Below are 22928 nucleotides of genomic sequence, written 5' to 3'. Positions count from 1 at the left end.
GGGGGGGGGGGGGGCACAGTACCAGCTGCATGTAGGGGGGGGGGGGCACAGTACCAGCTAGCTAGCTTGTACTGTGCCCCCCCCACATGCAGCTGGTACTGTGCCCCCTCCCCCCCCCCCCCCAGCTAGCTGGTATTGTGCCCCCCCCCCCCCCCCCACCAAGCTCGCTGGTATTGTGGCCCCTCCCTACATGTAGCCCCCCCCCCCCCCACCACCACCACCACCAGCCAGTATGGCCCCTAGCTGGTACTGTGGCCCCCCTAGCTGGTACTGTGGCCCCCCTAGCTGGTACTGTGGCCCCCATAGCTGGTACTGTGGCCCCCATAGCTGGTACTGTGACCCCTAGCTAAGTGGCTCTTCATTTCTGGTGGCACACTTTGCCAATAGGGTCAAGGTTTTGTCCAAATGGCAACGATGATTTTCATGATAACATTAACAAATATTTCTCGCAGTAACAAAACTTCCACATACATTTGTAATTTGTTACAACTGTGTTAACGTTAATTAGTGATGGCATATACACATGTACAGCTTCAGGAGCTTGACATGGCTAAAATAATGATCTTAACACAATTGTCCCATACAAAATGTAGTGCTTTAATAAACATTTTTTACTAACTTTCTGTGATACAATATTAAAATGTACTCATGATTAACCTAGTGATTAATAAATACAGTACAAAATTTAATGAAAGCCTCAAAAAATTTACATGGACCTTAACAAAATTAACTGATTTTCAACCATGATTATGACTTGATGTCCATGAAGGTCCGTGCAAAGTGTCTCAGAGTAATTCGAACAATGATCCAAACTTAAAGCCGACATAAGAAGTCTAAACAGAAAATCATTGCACAAAGCAACTTTAAACGTGAACCAACCAAGAAAGGACTATGAACAAATAGGGGTCCGCTCATAAGTCCGATGCCTCATAGGTCCGACGCCTCATAAGTCCGACAAAATCGCATCCCCTTACCAAATAAAGGCCCATAAGTCCGACGTCTCATAGGTCCAACGCCTCATAGGTCCGACGCCTCATGGCTACTACGCCTCATAGTTCCGACGCCTTCTAAGTCCGACAAATTAAACACCTCGTTTTTCCGTTGTCAGCCTTATGTCGGCATCGGACTTATAAGGCGTCAGACCTATGAGGCGGAATATATAAATTTTATGCCTCATAAGTCCGAAATTTCAGACTTATGAGGCGTCGGACCTATGAGGCGTCAGACTTATGATACGGCCCCAACAAATACATTATGTGATATATTAGCTTTGTGAAATTGTTCATAAGATGGAATTTGAGTCGGGTGATGTGAAATTGGTTTACAGGTCTACCCCAACACCAACACCAACACCCCTCTACCTCCGAGCTCCCCCATCCTAAAGAGTGTTAGGGTGGTGGCAATTCCACAACTAAAAGCTGATGAGTTTTTGACTTTGTATCATTACTACTAAAAGTCATGAGAGAACAGTTTACGTGTGTTTGAAAAAAATTCCGAAATAATAATGCAATAAGTCCTCACACCAAAATACAACTTGTAACGTGCCGTTAGTGGTAGAAAATTATGAAAAGTTCCACCCACCTTAAAATATTTATGCAATACAGACAATGTAAATAATATAATAATAAATAATAATTGGGGGGGGGGGGCTAATCATCCTTACTCGAAGCTGAAAAGATCCATGTCTGACCACTGAGCACAGCCAGAGATCGAAAGTGTTGATTTTTGTGGATGGAGGCAAACCGGAGATCCCAGAAAAAAAAACTTGTGGCACAGGAGAGAATCAATGAACAACTCTACCCACATACGGTCCGTGCCGGGAATCGAACCCGGGCCACATTGGTGAGAGGCGAGCGCTTTACACACAAGCCACCCATGCCACCCAAATTTTATAAAAAACCAAAACCAATTTTAACCAAACCATATTAAAATTAATGAATTAACAAAGCATAATAAATATATATATTAATGTCCTTTTTAAGGGACATTGGGTTTTTAAAAGGGTTTGGTGAATTTAAAATTTCAATAAAATCATTATCACAAAGTAATTTCTGTAATCCCTTAAATCAAGGGTCAGTAATTTGGTCATATACATGTGCCTGGGACATCCAAAGTAAATGCATATTCCCGGAAACTTGGAACTTATATTTATAACATGTTGCTTTGAAATATGTAAAGATTGTTGCACTATATGTACTAGTCATATAAAAGTATACCTTTAATATACCAAAGCAAATGCACACACTTGCACTTCTTCATTCCATAATGACCTATTTGCAATTAAAATATAAGAAAAGTCACAAAATATGACAACTTCAATTGATTCCACATTATCCATGATTTCACGTTATCTTAAAACACATCAAAATCATGCATAACCAAACCAAGGTATAATCTTCGACAAGAAATAAGAAAAATTTGAAAAACCTTCTGATTTGGAAAAAAATGTAAGGGATTTTTAGAAGATTTTTTTTTTCAGGGACTTAATGTTTCAGTTCTGGTAACATTTCAGAACCCCAAAACTCACACTATCAATTTTCACTAGACCCAAAAGCAATACTTTTAAGGACATTCAGCTTCAGTATTTTGTAAAGAATGTGAAAGAGGATTGCACAAAACCAAGTCCAGGTCAAAGTCATCGTTCTAAAGACCCATTTTGTTTTTATCTAATACCACTTCACTCAAATTATATTTTGTACAAATTAACTCCCAAAAAGAGAACAACATTCCTTCAACCTTGCAATTCACACACTGATGCGCTGGGTGGAGTTTGTTGTCTAAAAATTAAAAGAGCTGTCTCATTAAAAACGTATACAGTTAGTTAGCATCCCAACAATCAAAAACATTAACAATCAAGTTCATCCCCCCCCCCCAAAAAATAAAGTGATAGTGTAAACGTATCAACTCATCACCATCACCACGAACTGACACTCACGCGTGCGTGAGTGCGCTGCACGCGCGCGTATTTACAGAACCTTGATATTTTGAGTTTCACGAACTGACATCCTCCACCGTGCGACACATTTAGAGCGCACCCCGTGCATTTTCAGTTTCACGAACTGACACTGATCTTAATTTTACCAATTGAATCGCTCTTTAATTAAAAATTTGTATAATCACACAAGTACACAGATAGATTAGATCTGTGTCAAACCTTCAAACCGTTTTTCTCCGTTCTATATTGCCGCATCATGCTTGGGTGTCAGTTCGTGAAAACGAAAATGTATGGGTTGCGCTCTAAAAGTGCCGCACTGTGGAGGATGTCAGTTCGTGAAACCCAAAATATCCCAGTTCTGTAAATACGCGTGCGTACAGTGCACTCACGCGCGCGTGAGTGTTAGTTCGTGGTGACGGTGACGAACTATTTGAGAGTGCAGTTAATCAGCAGCCAGCAGGATTTGGTGACCTCAGGCAGAGCTGCTGGAATCACACAAAGAATGGCACTGGATGCCGCGTCTGTTTCCACCTGTGAGCTCAGTCAATCAGACTCCAGGGAACTATCACCATGGCACACAGCAACCAATGAAATCTCAGAAGATACAGAGCCACGTCCTGCTCCCATATCAAATGAGGGAAGACCACCAGTCTCCCTTGCAGCCCACAGATCAAACTTTCAGGCATCGTCTCCAAGAACTGGTTTGTGGTAAAACTTTTGAATCAACTACGGAAAGAGTATTTTCAGCTGTATGCACATTATGGAAGCATTTATGTGAGGATATAGGAACATATGGGAGCCAGTGTGCATGAGCCATGTCTGGTTAATAGTTAAGGCTTCTCCGTCGACTCATCTGCAGACTCTTCCATTGACGTGGAGGGGTGCAGTATTCCATACTCATCGGCTGTTTCCAGGAGCGAGCATATTATGGGAGAGTCCACCTGCAAAAACAAACAAACAAATCAAGTGCAGTGGTAGCACTCCCCCTACATTGACTGGAAAACTAATTGCTGTACAGATTGCACCATATAACAATAGTTTGAATCTCCCCCACTCTCACAGCAAACTCCCTCCATCCTATTGTAAAAAAAAACACACCATTCTGCATGAAAATCCTGGTGAGACCACTCATCAAACGTTTCTTAAGATGTATTCCTTTAATAGTTAACCTTAGCTCAACCAACTTCGCTCCAACGAAGGATGGTTGGACTACTCTAGTCAACTATTTGGAATTATATAACCAACATACAGATCCTTGTCATTTGATAGGTGGAACTCACATCACGTGTCATTCGTTATTACTGCCATTCACGCCGGGTCTCAAAAAGTACCATCCGCCCATGGTGAATGGGAAATACTATTGAACAGTTTAGGATCATTCTTGTTCCATGACGCGGTATTTGTGTGCAAATGCATGCTGGTGCTTTCAGCGTTGCGCGTAGCGCGTATTGTTCCAAAGAGCCAGCGCTACAGCGTTGGGTTCAAAGATTTTCGTGAAGGGGTGGTTTGGAAGAGAGAAATACATTTTTCACCAATTTTGTATTGAAATAAAAGTTCAAATATTTTAAATGACAAGGATCTATCTGTCAGTTATATAAAACAAATATTGAGTGGCTTTAAATTGTGAAATGGGAGGAATATTATCGCTTGGTAAAATCTGGACTTTTCCAGTTCACTTTGCTTCGCCTCGTGAAATGGAAAAGTCCAGATTTTACCTTGCGATAATATTCCTCCCATTCCACGCTGAGCCACTCAATATTTGTATACCAATAGCTGTGTGTATCATAAAGCACAACGGGGAGCCAGGACCTTTGACCATCGTTTGACTAGAGACGTTCGCGTGCTGCTATTAGTGCACAGGCGTAAGTTACATCATAAATCAACCACTTGTAAAATAATGGTCCTCGCCCGAACTTCCTTAATGTTTACAAGCAGTAACAACAAATGGACGAGATCTGTCATGTATACCTGTGATCAATACCCCTATTCTTCCTGCATTTGTCCAAACTTCCTGAAGTAATACTTAAAGGCATAAAGGGTCATTTGCATTTATCCCAAATGTAACCTTTCGAATTATTATCAAAAAGCTTGCTTGGATTAAAGATTGCAATGGTACTAATTACACCCCGTGAAATTATTCCGACTGGCTTGCAAGAAATGTAAGTGATTTCCAATGATCAGTCAATTGACTACTTTTTGAAACTACAGAGTGCTATGGGCAAAATCGTGTTTCGTGATCAAAAGGTTGTGCGTGGCTTTTCACTGTTTTCTCGAAAAGTGTAATATCCACTGAGCTGAAACTTCAACAGGTTAGGTTTTGAACATTCTTCTTTGGATTTTGAGTGGTGTTTTTTTTGGAAACGAACAAAATACATGAACAGCAAATTATCCTCTATGCCTTTCCTGATCTATGTAAAGGGTCAGAGATATTGCCAATCTTACCCCAAGTACATATTCACAATCCCTTGGTTCGGAGAGATAGATAGTGACTGCTGTGGCTTGCATGTCTGCTTTGCATTTTAACTTGACCTGGGCAACCCGTGGCTTGCCAGTTAAATCACATATATCCCCGTTGCCATAGTAATGTGTAACACTCCTGCAAATGAAAAAAGAAAGTTTTGAACACATGTGTACACCTAGACTGGGACCTTGCATGCTAAATACGTGCAAAACAAAATCAGGCAAATTTTACTCACTCTTTAGCTGACAAAACTCTCCAAATATGTTCACGAGGCAAACACAAGGTCCTCAGTATTTCATCAGCCAAGATTGAAGTCTCAACTCATTTTTAAATCAGATTTTCTTCAATATTTTGCAGCTAAGAGGGAAGTCAAGTGACATCTACTTGAGGCCAAAGACAAGACTGGTACATGTCCAACCGTGGTCCAACTGTTTGAAAAGACTGACCTCTTCATTAGTCTGGTAGCTAACTACATGTATAGTCCATTAGTACCAGACATGCCAGATTTTTCTTTTGACACAGTTGATTGATGCAGTACTGAAGGGTTGTTGGACTGGTTGTTTCAGATGCCAGTTTATTTTCTTGTATCGCATGTTTTCAATACCGGTACCTTATGTGTTGGGACTCTCGTACACAGTATTGAGAGTTCCAAATTTTCAGACTAGTGTACAACTACAGTATAGGCCATTCGGAACTCTATCACTGTCAATTAACTGATTAAGCAGATCTAAATCAATCACTTCAATATTGAGAGATAACGAGGTAAAAATACGTACAGAGTTTATTGTTTGAGCCTGTGTGTAACTTACTTTGATCCAACAGTTTTTTGGTGTTGTGTCCACCATGCTATATGCTCTTGCTTGTTCCAAGATCCTAGCAGAATAACCGTGGTGCCAGTTTTAGTATCCTATGAAGTAAAAAGAAAACAGACACTGAAAATTGAGAACAACTTCAGAAAGAAAAACGAGAAATGAATTTTTCTACTCAAAAAGTTATCTCTTCAACCAAAATATAAGGCCAAAACAAAATAGTTCTGCTTCCGGTTACCCTACCTACCCTATTTTGAGAGCCCCTGCCATATTTTTGTTTTGGAGGGGGGGGGGGGGGAAATGAGGTGAAAAAACTGAAACCATCAATTACTACCTCTTACCCTTGACTACACGCAGACACCTCCATATGATCATACACACAAAAAATTGCCAAAACAAAATCAAATTCCCTACCTACCCTATTTTCAAATGCCATGTTATCGGAAGCGGAACTATTTTGGGGGCCTAAGTCTGCTGTTGACAATGTTTTTTTTTTATTTCAAAGCACCAGGTCAGATAGCAAAAAGTAAATGATTTCAATTTCCCACAAAAGTGTAAATCCACCGTTATGCAATGTCAGTGACAGAGCTTTAAAGGGAATATACATGATTGGCTTTTGCTGTAATTTTCAGAAATGAACTATTTGAGGGGTTAGTATAATAGATCAAATATTGTTACACTGACATGCTTGAAGGTTTGTGTTCGAAAATGCTGGAAAAAAACAAGAAAAACAAAATAGTTCAAGTAGTCTGGTTCCCTGACTCCACTAAATATAAAATGGATCAATTTACAGATGCCGGAAACTTGTAAGGTAATGAACCAGTCTAGCCGGCCTGCACCCGTTCATGAACATGTAACCAATAGCAAACAAAATTTGGACTGAAAGAAAAATAGTTAGGTTTTTCCAACGGTGGTCGGCCGACCACCGTTGGAAATTTATACAAAATACCACTTTTCTTGGAAATGACTTCACACCAGGTGCCATAATTTTACAGGATGCTTCAGACTTTCATTTAGCAACATCCTAGTAAGCTATTTTGTAAAAAATTTGGTAGTTTTGTTTTCCAATGTTTGCAAATGTTGTATATTGCCTTTAAAGTAAATAAACCTGGAAAAGTTTTTTGGTGTTTTTTTTTTCTTTAAAATCTTATACATCCATCATCTATTAGGCCAAAAAAAAAATAAGTCGGTCTCTGGTCAGCGCGCGCGTCGATTTTAATCATGCGCGTCAATCTTTTTTTTTTCCAAAATGTTCCGCGGTAGCTCCAACAGCTACCTCCTCAATTTTTTTTTACCAAAGAGCACCAAGGAATGGGAAATTGCACCAAGGCAAATTGTGGAGGACACCAACGTACATGAGGACACCAAAAAAGCAAAACAGTACCCCACCTTGTCTGTACAATCCTGTACAAACGTCAATTCCGGAACTTCGGTCTGACCAGAGACCGAATATTTTTTTTTTTTTTACCTTAGTGCTCAAGGAGATTACAGACTAGGAGTTTTGGATCATTCCTCTGAATCACTAATCATGGTTAACTGGCTCCGTCACGGACAGTACACTTCCCAACACTGGAATTGCCCAAAGGTATTCCACATTAATTCAGCTAAATATGAAATGTAAGCATTGGAAAAATTTTGCATGGGCAGTTGCACGGTGTTGGATGTACATTTTGCACAATTCAACAGTGTGCATAATTATAGTTATAATCATAAAGAAGATTATAATTCTAATAAAACATATCACTTACTAGTTACTTCAATGTTTTTAAAAGAAATTATTCATCCAACTTTTTTGCCGATGTCTCATACAGCTAACGTACAAGCTAAAATCTTTAATGGAAAACAGAAAAACACAAATGACAAATTACCGTATGATATTGCTGTGCAAATTTTCCGTAACAAAATTCATATTTCCACCATCCTTGACCCTAAAAATACAACAAAAAGAAGAAAATACTGCTCACAAAATTTCATAGAACAATAATGTTTAATCAGAGAAAGGAACATTTCTGAAAACAGATTTTCAACCCACAACATTGCAAGTAGCGGGCGAGGCAAACATAGCCAATTCTTCATACATAGCCAAATAAAATTGTGAGTGCACCTTTAGGCACAATTGCAGAATACCCCGCCACTCGATCTATCCACCTCGTAGCTGGCTACGAGGTCACGGCTGATTGACCTCAATAAACATTCTCAGCGCTACTTGTATGTACTATGCCGAGTATGCGTCATGCTCCACTGCACTCCCACTTCGTGACCGCGTAGCCGCCAACAGGGTAGTTGGTTTGGACTTAGAATTTTTTCAGCAACTCCCATTCCTTTTGTGTTGCTTCGTTCTCAAGCATATTCAAGGGGACTCCCACTCCGTATCCGCGTAGCCACCAACAGGGTAGTTGGTTTGGACTTAGAATTTTTTCAGCAACTCCCATTCCTTTTGTGTTGCTTCGTTCTCAAGCATATTCAAGGGGACTCCCACTCCGTAGCCTCGTAGCCGCCAACAGGGTGGTTGGTTTGGACTTAGAATTTTTTTCAGCAACTCCCATTCATTTTGTGTTGCTTCGTTCTCAAATAATGGACCCCCACTCAGTATCCGCGTAGCTGGCAATGGACTTGAATTGTTTCTTTTGCAGTGATTCCAACCTCGTAGCCAGTGATTTTAGGGGTGTATTTCCGAGTGGCGGGGTATTCTGCAATTACTCCCACCTTTAAAGTAGCTTGAACTATTAACCCTGTAAATCCTAGCCAAACACCAGCCCTCTGACAAGAACCACATATTTTGTAATAAAATCCTTAGAGTGAGTCTAGTGAGTCGCAGGGTATGGATAATCAATCATCCTATCAACAAGACTAGTCAGCAACAGCTCAATGACTGCTGTTTGCAGTTGTCTGAGGTCTATACAACCTAATGTTGACAGACAGAAAATAGTTGAGGTTTATTTGGCCCCCATTCAAAAGGGTACTGTAGTATAGAGCACGACCGTGTGATGGTGGGTTAAACAAATGACAGCGAGGCGCAGAGTTCATGCCTGACATCTTCTCTTGACGGTCTACAGAGGGCGCTGTAATACTCACCCCATGTAGACAATAATCCCCGTTAAGGAAGTCTCTTAGTATCTGCTTGTCGATGAGGACAGGGCGAGGTAACGCCTGCTTGGCTGCAGCTTGGGTAGACTTCTCTCCCTCCTCGGTGCTGGCAGAGCCTTTGCTTATTGAACTCTTGGCCTGAAATTAAAAGCACAAGGTCTGTAAACCAAGGAATTTGGCAGATCTATTTTCACCACTTTGTGCTAACAGCACTAGAACAGAAATTCAGAAATTCTTTTTCCCAGTTCCTTCAAATTGCTAGACTAGACATTGCCTTCCATGATGCATGCATGGAATCCTTATTTTTAACAGGTTGAAAAATTACATTTCACAAAATCAGTTCATTCAGAAAGAGATGATACTCTGCTGACAAGTTCTTCACCCAAGATTGCCTAATAGTACCTGTTGTAGGGCTGTGCCGAAAATATTGAATATTCGATCTTCCAAAAAATATGCGAATAGCACTTTTCCGATATCTGAAATATGTGGTCTCAAGAAGACGAAGAATGCCCATGATGTTATTTAAATCACAAAGTTACATGGTTTTATTGTCTGTCAAATGCTGCATTTTTGTTGACAAGCATGATTCGAAAATTTTGAAAGTCTGCATTATGAGGAATATTAGCTCAAATTTGCATTTTCGAAATCCTTTAAATATTAGCTAGTATACAAATATTGAGTGGCTCAGCGTGGAATGGAAGGAATATTATCGCAAGGTAAAATCTGGACTTTTCCATTTCACGAGGCGAAGCCGAGTGAACTGGAAAAGTCCAGATTTTACCGAGCGATAATATTCCTCCCATTTCACAATTTAAAGCCACTCAATATTTGTTTTATATAACTGACATATAGATCCTTGTCATTTGATATATTTGAACTTTTTTTCCAATACAAAACTGGAGGAAAATGTATTTCTCTCTTCCAAACCACCCCTTCACGAAAATGTTTGAACCCAACGCTGTAGCGCTGGCTCTTTGGAACAATACGCGCTACGCGCAACGCTGAACGCGCTCACCAGCATGCATTTGCACACAAATACCGCTTCATGATCCTAACTGTTGAATAGTATTTCCCATTCCCCATGGGCGGATAGTACTTTTTGAGCCGCGGCGTGAATGGGAGCAATAACGAATGTCACGTGATGTGAGTTCCACCAATCAAATGACTAGGATCTGTATGTCAGTTATATAATCAGCCACATCAATAACAAAAACATGTTCTCAATATTTTATTAAGTTCACTGTCAATTTTCAACAGGCACAGGTAAACTCCAATCGGCAGCCCATCTTATTCCCGACAAGCATCCACAATTTAAGTTGGCATTTTTAAAACTTTTTCTTTTCTTTTGAATATTCCAATATTTGATTGAATCAAAGTTCAAATAATCAAATACTAAATTATATGATAATACACAGCACTTACCTTTGGTGCTGAGAACTGTAGCCTGCTGCTGGTGTCTTTGTACAGCTGTTCATAGCCGAGTGGTCGTGCCGGTGCCCCATTCATGGCGTGGCAGTTGATGGCATTTATCGGAGGTTCTCTGAACCTGGGTAACAACAGGAACAATTTACTGATGATGAGATGTGTTACAATTAATATGAAGCCACAAATTGTGCTACATCTAGGACAGCAAGCGTCTACGATATGTAAGCAGATTGTGCAAAACACTGCGTCTTGACCTCCAGATTCTGATCATTTAGTGGGCGCCTTCTCTCTTGTCTTCGGTAACCTGATGTTGTAGGAGACAGATAAAACATGGTAGCTCTTGACCAATCAACAGCTTTGGCCGAATATCTTCTCTAAATGACAACACAACGTCTAAAGGCAGCTCCCATTATCTGTCGCGCGGTGTTGTAGTCAAGACCCTGCAAGATCATCACAAGACCATCGCAAGATCATCACAAGACCTCCAGTCTCAATTCAAGTCACAAGCTATTCAAATGAGCTGTGACAAAGGCATTCCTTTGTTATTGTTCATGCACTGTTACTTGTGACTAGTCTTGTGGTGGTCTTGTGCCGGGTCTTGTATCGGGTCTTGTGATGGTCTTGTGTCTGGTCTTGTGTCTGGTCTTGTGATGGTCTCGACTATAACACTGCCCGAGTGTCGCGTGGGCTCGCATAAAATTTACATGCACGGGTATATCAGCTCTGCTCTGCACATGTGAATGTCTGCTCCTCAGACTATTGTCTCTTCTCCTGACGACGGGCAAAGCATACTGTTCGAAACGTTGAGTCCCTCCGGTTCTTTCATAACCACACATACTCACAAAAGAGATTCATTCACATGGTGCTACCGCAAACTTATCTTGTCTTAGTATCTTTCCACCATGCAAACCTTCAAATCTCATCTGTCTCAACTTACTTGTACAGTGGATGACTGCAGAGGTACGGTGTGAGTATAACAGCCTCGTACTCACAGGTACTTGTCTCTTTGATGGTCAGCATCTCGTTACGGCCGGTCCCCTCACAGATATACCGCACCCTGGTCAGACGGGGGGAGTCTCCACGGAGGTCACATGGTGTGCCATCGTCCATCAGGACCTCATAATATGGTATCTCCTTGCCGTCAATGGTTATTGTAGGCACCTAGAGGTAACGGCATGAAAAAGTAAGTTGTTGCCATAAACGCTTAAGTCTATTTTGTGTTGATTACAAAGTTGACTTGACGTATAATATAAGGTAACAATACAACTGAAATATAACGAAATGAAAACGCACAGATGGGGCGAGGGCTTTACTATCTTAAGTATCAAATTGGGATATTGACTCGGAGACCACCAACAAGGCGCTAGACAGCTCAGTTAGTAGAGAGCTGGTACAGCATTTCAAAGGTTTGGAGTTCGATTCCCACTTCAATCAAGTTTCCTTAAATCAACTGAAAAATGAGCAACTATCCATTAAAAAAATAATGCTCATCCACCTAAAAAATGGTTGATGACACAACGAAGATTGAAGAATTAGGGGTATTACTCCTTTCTCCAAGAGGCACATGGCGCAGCCAAAAGTGATGTTGATTTGACCATGTGACCTTCAATGCAGGTCCTTTGCTTTTCCCTTTGCAGGTAATTATTTGCCATTCTCATTGAGATAAATGTTGACTGCGAACAGCATCCTTGAACACTTTAATGCCTTTTCACACTACCTTTTCTCAACCTGGGTTAAACTCAACCCTAGGCGAACCGAGTGCTGCCCCGGGTTGAGTTTTTGATTTTTCAACCCCGTGTTCAACCCCGCATCGTTTCACACTCGTTTCCTGCAAACCGAGCTTATTACGCTCGGTTACTACTGTTTTAGACTCCACTGTTGGTCGCCCTACTACATCAGGGACCAAGGCCTTCTGCTCCAGGGCAAACAAGCATCTTAAGTCCTTGTACTAAGGGCCTTGTACTTTGCTTCTGTACATAGTGTTATCTTTTGCACTTTTGGTTGGTATTAGTGGGCACAGAAGCCCCCTTCTGTGCTTATTCGTAAAAAAAATAAATAAAAAAAATAAACCCTGCGAGAGTTTCAACCCTGGTCTGGGGCAGGGTTGAGTTGAACCCTGGGCGAAATCAATCTCAGGGTTAACGCAACGTTGAAAATTTGTATAAAACGCCACATGATTTCAACCCTGCATCAACCCCGCGTCAACCCCGAGATTTGTCTAGTGTGAAAAGGCCTTCTGATCGTTTAGGTCTGTGATGTTAACAGTGCTACTTCTATAGACTGTGAGCTTTGTTAAATTAGTAGTTGAAAGCATCACTTGAATATACAGTAAACTCCGGCTAAACCGGCACTCTTGGGACCCGAGAATTTGTGACTTACGCGAATGCCGATATCTGCTGTACGTCATCATTTTGCCGACTTATACATGAATGGTCTTTTTGCACACATGATTCATAGCACTACTTGGCTTCGATTTACCCTGGATTATCTCCTTAAAGTTATAGTCCATCATTTGTAATTTGTGCATTTTGTTCGTTTGAAGCAACAAAAGTGCTCAAAATCTAAAGAAGGGTACTGAACAACTAACCTGATAAAGTTTCAGCTCAGCTTCAGCTGTATATTCTGAGAAAAACAGCATTCTAGGATCTCAATTTCAAATCAAAAGTTGCTAAATCATGTTTTGAATTGCGCCTAAATTCAGCGTCCGAGACACGTTCTCGCTGAGCCCAATGCAGCTACGCGATGTCGCGCACTGATCTGACGAATTATAGCAACCGGGGGTGCATGTGCGTCATGCCAATGCTTGCGCGCGCTTCGCCCAATAACAAAACGAACTACTAATTTAAATTTTCCTACAGTGCGTCTTAAGAAGCACCGTTGGAAAGGCCTTCTTTCGTTGATTACTTCAAAATGACAGCTTGCCAGAAAGAATAATTTCACAGGGAGTTTAGTCCCCTTACTATCTTTCAACCAAGTATGTTTTTCAACAATAATTACGCCAGCTACTTTTCGGATAGCTGCAAATGATGGACTATAGCTTTAATGCTTGAGTTGAATCCAGCAAATTAATCCTTGAATTGTATCATCAGGTTTGGGGTATTGATAGTGGGGACCACGATACATATGTACGTGCTAGTAATGAATTAAATGCGTGCGTGGTCCGGTATATACCATGCACGCATTGACTGCAGCAGTAGTCATTCAATAAGACGACCCCCAAAATGGACAGAGCGCATGCGTACAGCCGAGAGGGGGTACTGGTATTGATATGCTCACGATGCGTATGCGATGTATGCAGTAGGACACCCTTTTTCGACATTGATGCATGCAGAGATCACGGACCGTGCGAAACCACTTTTCACTCGACACTTTGCCAACCGCAGTAAAGGAAGTCGATGCCAATGCGTGATTTGTTTGTGCCGACTTACACAAAGGATTTTGTAATCCTTTTTATGGAAAGGGGACCGAGAGTAACACGACGACTTGAGCGAAATGGCGACTTATAAAAGCCGACCTAGAAATACAAAATTCAATGGAAATTCATTACGGACAATCAGGACTTTAGTCAGACGGCCGACTTGAGCGATTTGACGAGTTGTACGATGTCAGTTTAGCCGGAGTTTACTGTTTAGCAACAGGTAATTCTACGATGATCAGATTTCACCACTTACCTTAAAATCATCATAAGTTCCTTTCAGTGAACTAATAGTCTGTAACTCATACTCTTTGCCTCCTGGTGACTTCATGTTTTTGCCGAGGTAGAACTCCAGCAATTTGGTTTCCTGAACAAGTAACAAAACAAAACGGTGACAATTCACACAAACTGTTAAAGGCTACAATGGTTTTGACGCTCAAAAATTCAAAAATTAATTGGTTACCTTGCCGGTTTCTTTTTCCTCATGGTATTGTCTCACATGCTTCCCATGGCACAACTCAAAATTCCAGTAAGTTTCAATCTATAGAGTAATATCAAAGGAAAAGAAAACACAAAATGTGTGATTAGTTTCAGTGTGTTAATTAATGAATTATTATTTGTGATATTGCCAAAAGTTGTGATGCCCTTTTTGTAAGGACAACAATTGTTAATAAATGGCAATAAATGTAAGCTAGATTAACCCTAACTCCCTAGGGTGATTTACTAGGAACCTTCCTCATCCTTGCAAATCCCAACACCATATGGTAAACTGTGCACATTAACAGTTGGACTCTGTTTATTTGTGGTATGCCTAATCCCACATAAAGCAGAGTCAGTTTACTAGTGCAGTACTCATCCTAACAGATTCCAACAAACCCTGGTGTTGGAGTTTGGCTGGTTGGGGATCGTTAGGGTTAAGAGATATGGTTAGGGACTAACATACACATTCGGAGGTTTAAATGAAAAGAAAAGTTCTAAATGGAACCTAAATTTAAACAATTGTATGCATGATCTGCCTTCCAGTATTATTTCATTGTTATGCCTGTAAACTTCTCTCCCTCGGTACTTTATAACATCGAGGGAAGTTTAATTGATATATTTTGCAGTCAGATGCAACTTTCTCCAGAGTCAACTAGACATTTTGTTTACAATTTATTGTATTTGATGTGTTTGTTTAACTTGCGCAGAGTGACCTGCTGCCCTTTGGGCCCCTGGTAACCGAATTTTTTGAAAAAAAAAATATTGAGGGCAAATGACGGTCACCTTCCATCTAATCCTCATTCGACCCTTGCCAAATAAGCTGGTTCAATGAACTTTGCAGCCAGGGCCACACCCAGGCCGTGTCAACAAACTTTCGACCAGGCCTCCTGCCAAGTCTCATTGAAACATCAACAAAGACCTGTAACTTGACACAGTCATCTCCCTTCATAACTGCATACCACAGCCGCCAGTCAATTATCTTTCCGGCGCACTGTCTGGCAACTGTCTGGACACTGTCTGGCACATGGCTTTTTGTTGTATTGCTATGAATAGGGTCTTGCTAGTGCGGGAAAGTACCTGCTGCCCAAAGGGCAGCAGTTGACGAGTTGTTGCAAAGTTTTTTTGTAAACGCTGCGCAGGGTTCACAAGACTGGAGAAGGATTAAATGGTTCGTGAATTTTTCTGCTATTATTATTATCACACTTAACCAGTCCGCGCCGGATGACGTGTATACCCGCAAAGGTTTTGCGGTATTCGGAACGGATGACGAATAAACACGCAGGGAGCAAGGCCGGAAATATCTGTCAGTGACCCGCTCGCAGCGAGTGAGGCCGGAAATATGATTGTGCTGCCCGAGGGTGATGGCTTCAACCCGCCTGGCAAGGTCGAGTGAAAAGTAATCCCGCGCCTAGTTCCGTTCTTGTCAAAATAATCCCGGCACGAACTGGATAACGTGGAGTACCTATCATCACCCTACATAAAGTAGGAACTGGGATCAAACAAAGATAAATTGACAAGTCAATTTATAAACATCAACTGGAATCCAATTTACCCTGATGGTGCAGATGCCTTTGGTGAAGACAGGCTGCATGAGTTCAGCAGCCGAGGGGCCTGGGTAGTTGACCTCATTCTGTCGTTTTTGGCTCTCCTCATCCGGTAAGACACACTGGTATTTCTCGTTGTTGGGCGTGGTCATGATGAGGTAGTCTGAATTGCCCGTGAGGTCCTGTCAAGGAGATGATGTGGGGGAAAACTTTGAGACTAATAGATAATTGGTCGATGCGTTGACAACATAAACATTCTTTTGTGACCTAATCATTCTATTGCCAAAGAAGGAAAATATGACATTGCATTGATCTTCATGCGTGCATTAAAGCAGCCCTGATTTTTTTAGCACAGAATTAATTGTTATAACCCTAACCTTCCCAAATCCTCCCAAATCCTCCAAAATACTCTTTGCAAAATGGAGGATTTTGCAAAAATGTGTGGTTGATTTCGGAGGATGCACTGTGTCAAGGTCTTAGGCCGGACCTTGTGTTGTTTATGCTTAGCCGAGCACAGATTTAGGCCTATATTATACTTGGAATGCTCCGCACTGCTCCAGGATGTCACTGGCTCTGCCTCAACATATTGACAGTGATTGCTGGAGGATTTTGCAGGATTGAGGCAGCAGTCACCCCTCCACGGATGACATTCAAGAAATAACGGAGGATATTGCAGGACTGAGGCTGTATGCAATTTATATACGGAGGCAGTTGGAGGACTGTGCAGAACTGAGGTTGCATCTTAGCAAAAATGCCTATGGGGTAAGGGTTAATTAAACAGAATTAAAATAATTGGGTATCAGCCTATGATGTTTGAGCCAATGTGCTTGGCTGTCTATTGAGGGACACCATAGTCTTCATAAGCAGAGTAACTTGCAAGGTCAAATATTTAATATGGTCATTAACCCTATTCTCCGGGCGTTTTTACTCTGTGGCAGCTTCCTGCATCGGCAAAAATCTGAAGCCTTGCAGTAGACCAAAGACACAAAACTGTCACACTCTTTGCACTTTAGGCCGAACAAAATCGTGTGTTGACGGTAACACCCAAAGTTATCCAAGTAGGTAAATAAAAAAATAATTGTAACTTTTTGTATGTTTGTCTGTCAACCTTTTTATCCTTAAATACTATTAATTTGAATTTTTGGCCAAATGTGAAAATAAAAAGTGGGATTTTGACCTCCAAAAGAGGAAGGTGGAGTTAGGTAGGTCAAGTTACTTTAATGAAACTGAGACAAATGGGTCTATAACATTACTTGCTATAGGTTGTGCAGTCCCAAATCCATCATAAACTGCTATACAAGACGTTGGATTTTGGATATGGGGGGTTAGAATGGAACATAGTTGAGTTCATTAAAGCTGAACATTTGCTGTTACAAATACCTGTATACTTCCTGCCCAGTTCAGCTTGAAGAGAGAGTTGCTGTTGAGGAAGTCTGAGTGTGTGATCTGAAGAGATAGTAACATGGACAGGGTCAGGAGCTCTACCCTGGGCCAAATCATCGCTGTTGCTGACATTCTTGAGGGACCCTGAAACCTCATCAACTCTGAAAAATATCAGCAAACAAAAAGGAAATAACAATATGAAATGATACAATTGTAAAAAAAAAAAAAAAAAAAATACTCAGATTATATAACACTCATGAAATCTTTTGTATGACACGGTTTAAAGGTATTTGAAACTGCAGGTTGATATTCCCATTCTCGGATCCGGCATGATGTCACTGGAGGTCAGTGACCGTGACAACGACCTAGCCGTGGGTGAAAACAAAACTTAACACCATTTTGACCTCTGTGTACGTGAACTATATGCACCCCGAGGACAGACAGACAAAGGGAGAACAACAGATTCTTTGTTGTCCTCGAGATTTCATCTTTTGTTGAAATCGGTCCTCGGTCGTGCGTTTGTGTGCTTAGTCTATGGGAGAGTGTTATATTACAGGGACAAAGGAAAAGACAAAGCATTGTCCTCGAGAGTATAGTAAAACACGACTGTGTGAGTTTGTCTTACATACGCAGTGTGGACTTCCGAACAAAAGACGTCCACATAATGTAGGTAGCACCGACGTTGTGTGGACTTACCCCACGTCCACACAGTGTTTCCCCATTTCTGGAAAACAGGTTTAGAGGCATTTTTGGGTTAGGTTTATCTGTAGCAGAATGAAGAGAAACACTAAAGGGAATCATAGAAAAAAAATTGGGTTGAAAGAGTTTTCACAGTTTGAGAAAAATGAGTTTTTTCACTGGTTTTTCTTAACTACACGAAAGCAATGGAAAGTCCACACTAGTCATGTGAAACAAGTATGTGTGTGTGTGGGAGTGTGTAAACACCGGCAATCGTGAATGTAGGACAAAAGAATTGGGGCGCAAACAATACGTCATGATTGACCGAACGTCCACGATCTCAAATCGTGTACAAAACCAATGAGAGCTGTCGCTAAAAAGTACAAACAAAGGAAAGAGGATTAGGGACAATGGGGCGTCCACGATTGCCGGCATTTACACACGTGAGTGTGTGTGTGTGTGCTGAAGTTCTTCTATTTGCTATGGCGTGCCATTGTTTCCACCAAGTGGATTATAGCATTTTTTGTCCCAAAAAGTAGGAATTGTCTTCTTTTATCTTTTAAATCAAATCCTAAATTTAATTGTAGAATATTTGGGAAGAATGTAGTATCCTGACGCCAGTTCCGTGACTTCAGCGGTTGTGTACAAAGTGTAGATGGAGAGTCAAGAAAAGTATTTCCTAACAAAATTTGAAACGTTTCTCAGTCCCCGATGTTTTGTCGACATTTTTGCAATGACTGACCTTTATTGAGTCTTTGAAATGATAGATGAAGAAAAAAGTAGCGTCATGTTGCAACATTCTTTCCGAATATTTCTTCTTCTGGAAAGAATGTACATTTTTATAGTATGCAGACACCACTTCTTTGGTTGTGTACAAAGTCTAGATGGAGAGTCAAGTGCAATTTCAAACTATTTTCCCTAACAACATTGGAAATGTTTCTCAGTCCCAGATTCATGTCTTTACAACATTTTTTTTTGCAACGAGTGACCTTTATTATTGAGATGATATATGAAGAAAAAAGTGGCGTCAGGTTGCAACATTCTTTCCTGTAGCCCCATAAGTGTGGCTCAAATACTGGACTTCCAACGTACCGTGAGCCACACAGCTGTCACATGCTATTTGTGGGGAAAAGTTGATTAAACTTTTTTAAGTAAAAAATAAAAGGCAGTGGATATTAAGCCGGAGACGGCAAACCTTTAGTAAACATTAGCTTGCCGGATATGCACTGAACATGCGCAGTTACTGTTTTTTGTACTTAGACATTTTCTGGTGACAAATTTTAGTCTGGCTCCATGCCAACATTATCGTTGTAAAATTTGCATTCACAAGATGGGAATCAGACCATTTTACAATTTCGGACTTTATTTCCCTTTAAAAAAAATCCTCCAGAGCCACAAATCCGAAAAAAAAATATAATACTCTGCACTAAAATGTTTTGAGACATGTTAAAATAATAAAAGAAGAATATTCTTATTTTGGGGGATGGGGGAAAAAAACATTAAAAATTTCGCCAGCGGGGATTGAACTGGGATCTTTCCGCTCATGAGATCCATTGCTTATCCACTAGGCCACAGGTGCTACACAACCGTTGGTGGTAATTTAATATAGGCTTATCTTATAGTTCAGCCCTATCTTAGAGAGTACAGCGCCCTCTGTTGATAGGGATTGCCACCGGCAATATATCCACTGTCAAAAAAAAAATAGATAGTGGATATATTGCCGGAGGTAATGCCGGCAAGCTAACATTTACTAAAGGTTTGCCGGCGGCAATCCATATCAACAGATAAGTCTAGTGGATAAGCAACGGCTCTCATGAGCGGAATGACCCGGGTTTGATTCCGATCCCCCCTGGCGACATTTCTAAGGTTTTTTTCCCATCCCCAAAAAATAAGAATATTCTTCTTGCATATCCGGCAAGCTAACGTTTACAAGAGGTTTGCCGTCTCCGGCAAAATATCCACTGCCAAAAAAACACTCACTGCGCGTGTTCAAAACATGATCGGGGCCGGGGACCGGTCATGCCGGTTCATCATGGTCAAATATCTAGCTGGAGTTACCCAGCCCTGAGTTTTATCATTGGGTTGTCTATTAGGGCTGGAGCGCATTTTTCTCGTAACTTGTAGTATTTGCAAAAAAAATTTGGAAAATGTTCAATTTTGTCCCCGTTACACACTAACTGCAACTGCAACTCACCCCAAACTTGCCTGGAATAACCATTACACAGGTCCTTGAAGTAAAAAACGATCCACGATGAAGATTCAGCCTACAATTGCAGTGAAAACAGGAGGAATAACCGCTAACCTGACAACCTTTCAGGCATGGCCAGGACTGCTATTGGTTTGTGCACAAAAAAAATTGTGTACAATGAATGGCGGTCGATTAACAGGCAGAGAGAGCGATCGCTGTCAACTACTCGTTTTTTCCGGCTGCGCTGGCGTTGGCGCGTGACGTCACGCGGAAGCGTAACACCCGATGACTGTTTCATGCACTATTGGTTGCGGTTCCAGTACCAAAGCTGTGATGCGAGTGGTAAACCTTATACTAGTGCATGAAACAGTCGTCGGGTGTTACGCTTCCGCGTGACGTCACGCGCCAACGCCAGCGCAGCCGGAAAAAACGAGTAGTTGACAGCGATCGCTCTCTCTGCCTGTTAATCGACCGCCATTCATTGTACACAATTTTTTTTGTGCACAAACCAATAGCAGTCCTGGCCATGCCTGAAAGGTTGTCAGGTTAGCGGTTATTCCTCCTGTTTTCACTGCAATTGTAGGCTGAATCTTCATCGTGGATCGTTTTTTACTTCAAGGACCTGTGTAATGGTTATTCCAGGCAAGTTTGGGGTGAGTTGCAGTTGCAGTTAGTGTGTAACGGGGACAAAATTGAACATTTTCCAAATTTTTTTTGCAAATACTACAAGTTACGAGAAAAATGCGCTCCAGCCCTAATAGACAACCCAATGATAAAACTCAGGGCTGGGTAACTCCAGCTATCAAATATCGAAGTGGCTATCGTTACGGCACTCGTTGTTTAGCGCCCTCTACGATATTTTTTTGGTACGCACGCAGGTATATAATTATTTGTTTCCACACGTTTTATCGAGCAGTGCGCCAGCTCAGCCGATAGAGGGTAGGATTTTGCACCGCGAGGTTGCGGGTTCGGATCTCAGTTTTGCACTCGAATTTTTTTCCTTTTCTAACCTGAGGCTTTGGAGGATTTTTTTTAAAAGGGAAATAAAGTCCGAATTTCATAAAGTTCAAATTCACTTTTTTCCTTCTAATTTTATATTTTCTTGTCATGTTTTTTTATAAAAGTTGCCAGGTTGCAGTCTACCGTAACGATAGAAAATGGGAAATGCGTTACGGCTGCCGTAACAATAGCCACTGCGATCAAATATCCATTGTTTTACCATGGTTTTACAAACCTTACACAGTTCTGGAAGTAAATGTAAAGGCAGCTAGAAAGACAAAATTTATACCTTGGCTTTACCAGAGAATTCAATTTACTTTCGCAGCACCAGGACAGTGGGTTAAAAACAGGGTAAAATCATGTTCGTTTTTGTCGACGTCCTACACGAACAGTACACGTAGATTTTGCCAGCAACTTGCTAATAGTAAGGCGCCCTCAATTGACGAGATCACGTTAGGAAAACGCCCTCTTGTGAAAGTATAGGTTCAAGTCGACTTTTCGCTCGTACCCGTACTACTGCCCAGGCCCTATATTATCATCCGAGATCGTGTCGGAATGAAGTATTTTGCCGCTTTTTGGGGAGGGCAGACTGATTGGGTAGGAGACAGTATATTAAAATTAAACATGTCTGTAATGACAAATGGTTCTGAAAGTGAAAAGAACTAGACTAGTGTTGAACTCGACGTTTCAGTTAGTATGTTCTAACCATCATCAGACATGGCAGACTAGACCTTGAGAGTATATCTGCACTGATCAGATAGAACTTTTCCTAAGATGTACTCCACTATGTATGCAAAGCCTCCTGCCATTTACAACAAGGCCACTGCTGAGTATCACCCGCTATATCCACGGAGCCAAGTCACATGGCTTTCACCAAACATAGACTAGCCCACTACCACCGGGGGGAATCATCAGTGTGGTGGCGCAATCGTTTTGTTTTCTTAATTTTTACCCGATTATAGCACCACGCTGGATGTATTTTGCGCACCTCTCTCCATCAAGTAAATAACATGTGTGAGCTATTAAAAGTCTACGTGCCGGGATTTGGTGCAATATAAGTTATTTTTCTTAACGGTTTATTAGGTCGTATTTCACAGCAAATCATAGTAGCATATCATACTTTCTGTTATTTTCCAGTGGGCAACCTTCTCTACAATTCCCAACCCTTTACATTGTTTTCCCCCTGTAGAATCAAATAAACAAGTGAGGTAGCACTTTGACTCACTATATGGATTGAAAGACTAACACGGCCGCCCACCACTTTTTTCCTGTAGGTGTGCGTAAATCATATAATTTGCAAATATTGAATACAGCCTGTGTGCAGTGGCGGCGCTACGGGGAGGGGGGAGGCATGGGGCATCCCCCCCCCCCCCCCCCCCCCCAGTTTTCCCCGAACACTTTATCTACAAGTAGATTAATTATGTTATTTTCTTCACTGTTAAGATTCATAAAATTCGGGGCCAATTAAAGCATTAAAACATTGGTACTTCAGACAAAACACGCCACACATGCATTTATACAGCC

General features: G+C 41.2%; 1 protein-coding gene across 4 annotated transcripts; it reads right to left on the bottom strand.

Moving 5' to 3' along the window:
• Positions 1 to 2976: 2976 nt before the first annotated feature.
• LOC119740934 (endoplasmic reticulum lectin 1-like) lies at positions 2977 to 22234 on the bottom strand. Of its 4 annotated transcripts, none has more exons than XM_038216425.1 (12): positions 22111 to 22234; positions 17537 to 17700; positions 16165 to 16338; positions 14596 to 14673; positions 14389 to 14499; positions 11655 to 11878; positions 10715 to 10838; positions 9281 to 9430; positions 8074 to 8133; positions 6206 to 6303; positions 5378 to 5531; positions 2977 to 3876 (listed from the first exon to the last, which is right to left on the bottom strand). In XM_038216425.1, the coding sequence occupies exons 1-12, from the start codon at positions 22121 to 22123 to the stop codon at positions 3766 to 3768; spliced, it is 1461 nt and encodes a 486-aa protein (XP_038072353.1). In that variant the 5' UTR covers positions 22124 to 22234; the 3' UTR covers positions 2977 to 3765. The 4 variants fall into 4 exon arrangements, with proteins under 4 accessions (XP_038072353.1, XP_038072354.1, XP_038072355.1 ...); XM_038216426.1 differs by lacking the exon at positions 22111 to 22234 and adding an exon at positions 21694 to 21854; XM_038216427.1 differs by lacking the exon at positions 22111 to 22234 and adding an exon at positions 21701 to 21854 and having other exon boundaries at positions 17537 to 17702.
• Between the last annotated feature and the right edge of the window lie 694 nt (positions 22235 to 22928).

This window comes from Patiria miniata, unplaced genomic scaffold, assembly GCF_015706575.1.
Source record: "Patiria miniata isolate m_02_andy unplaced genomic scaffold, ASM1570657v1 HiC_scaffold_5, whole genome shotgun sequence".
Taxonomy (NCBI): Eukaryota; Metazoa; Echinodermata; class Asteroidea; order Valvatida; family Asterinidae; genus Patiria; species Patiria miniata.
This window is presented reverse-complemented; position numbering and strand designations above follow the sequence as displayed.

Bases quoted from the DNA above. Each gene is read 5' to 3' on its own strand.
- LOC119740934 (XM_038216425.1), bottom strand. The intron at 16,339-17,536 runs GTATTTGTAACA...TCTCCTTGACAG, and splicing joins ACTGGGCAGGAAGTATACAG to GACCTCACGGGCAATTCAGA. The intron at 14,674-16,164 runs GTAAATTGGATT...ATTACTCTATAG, and splicing joins AAGGCATCTGCACCATCAGG to ATTGAAACTTACTGGAATTT.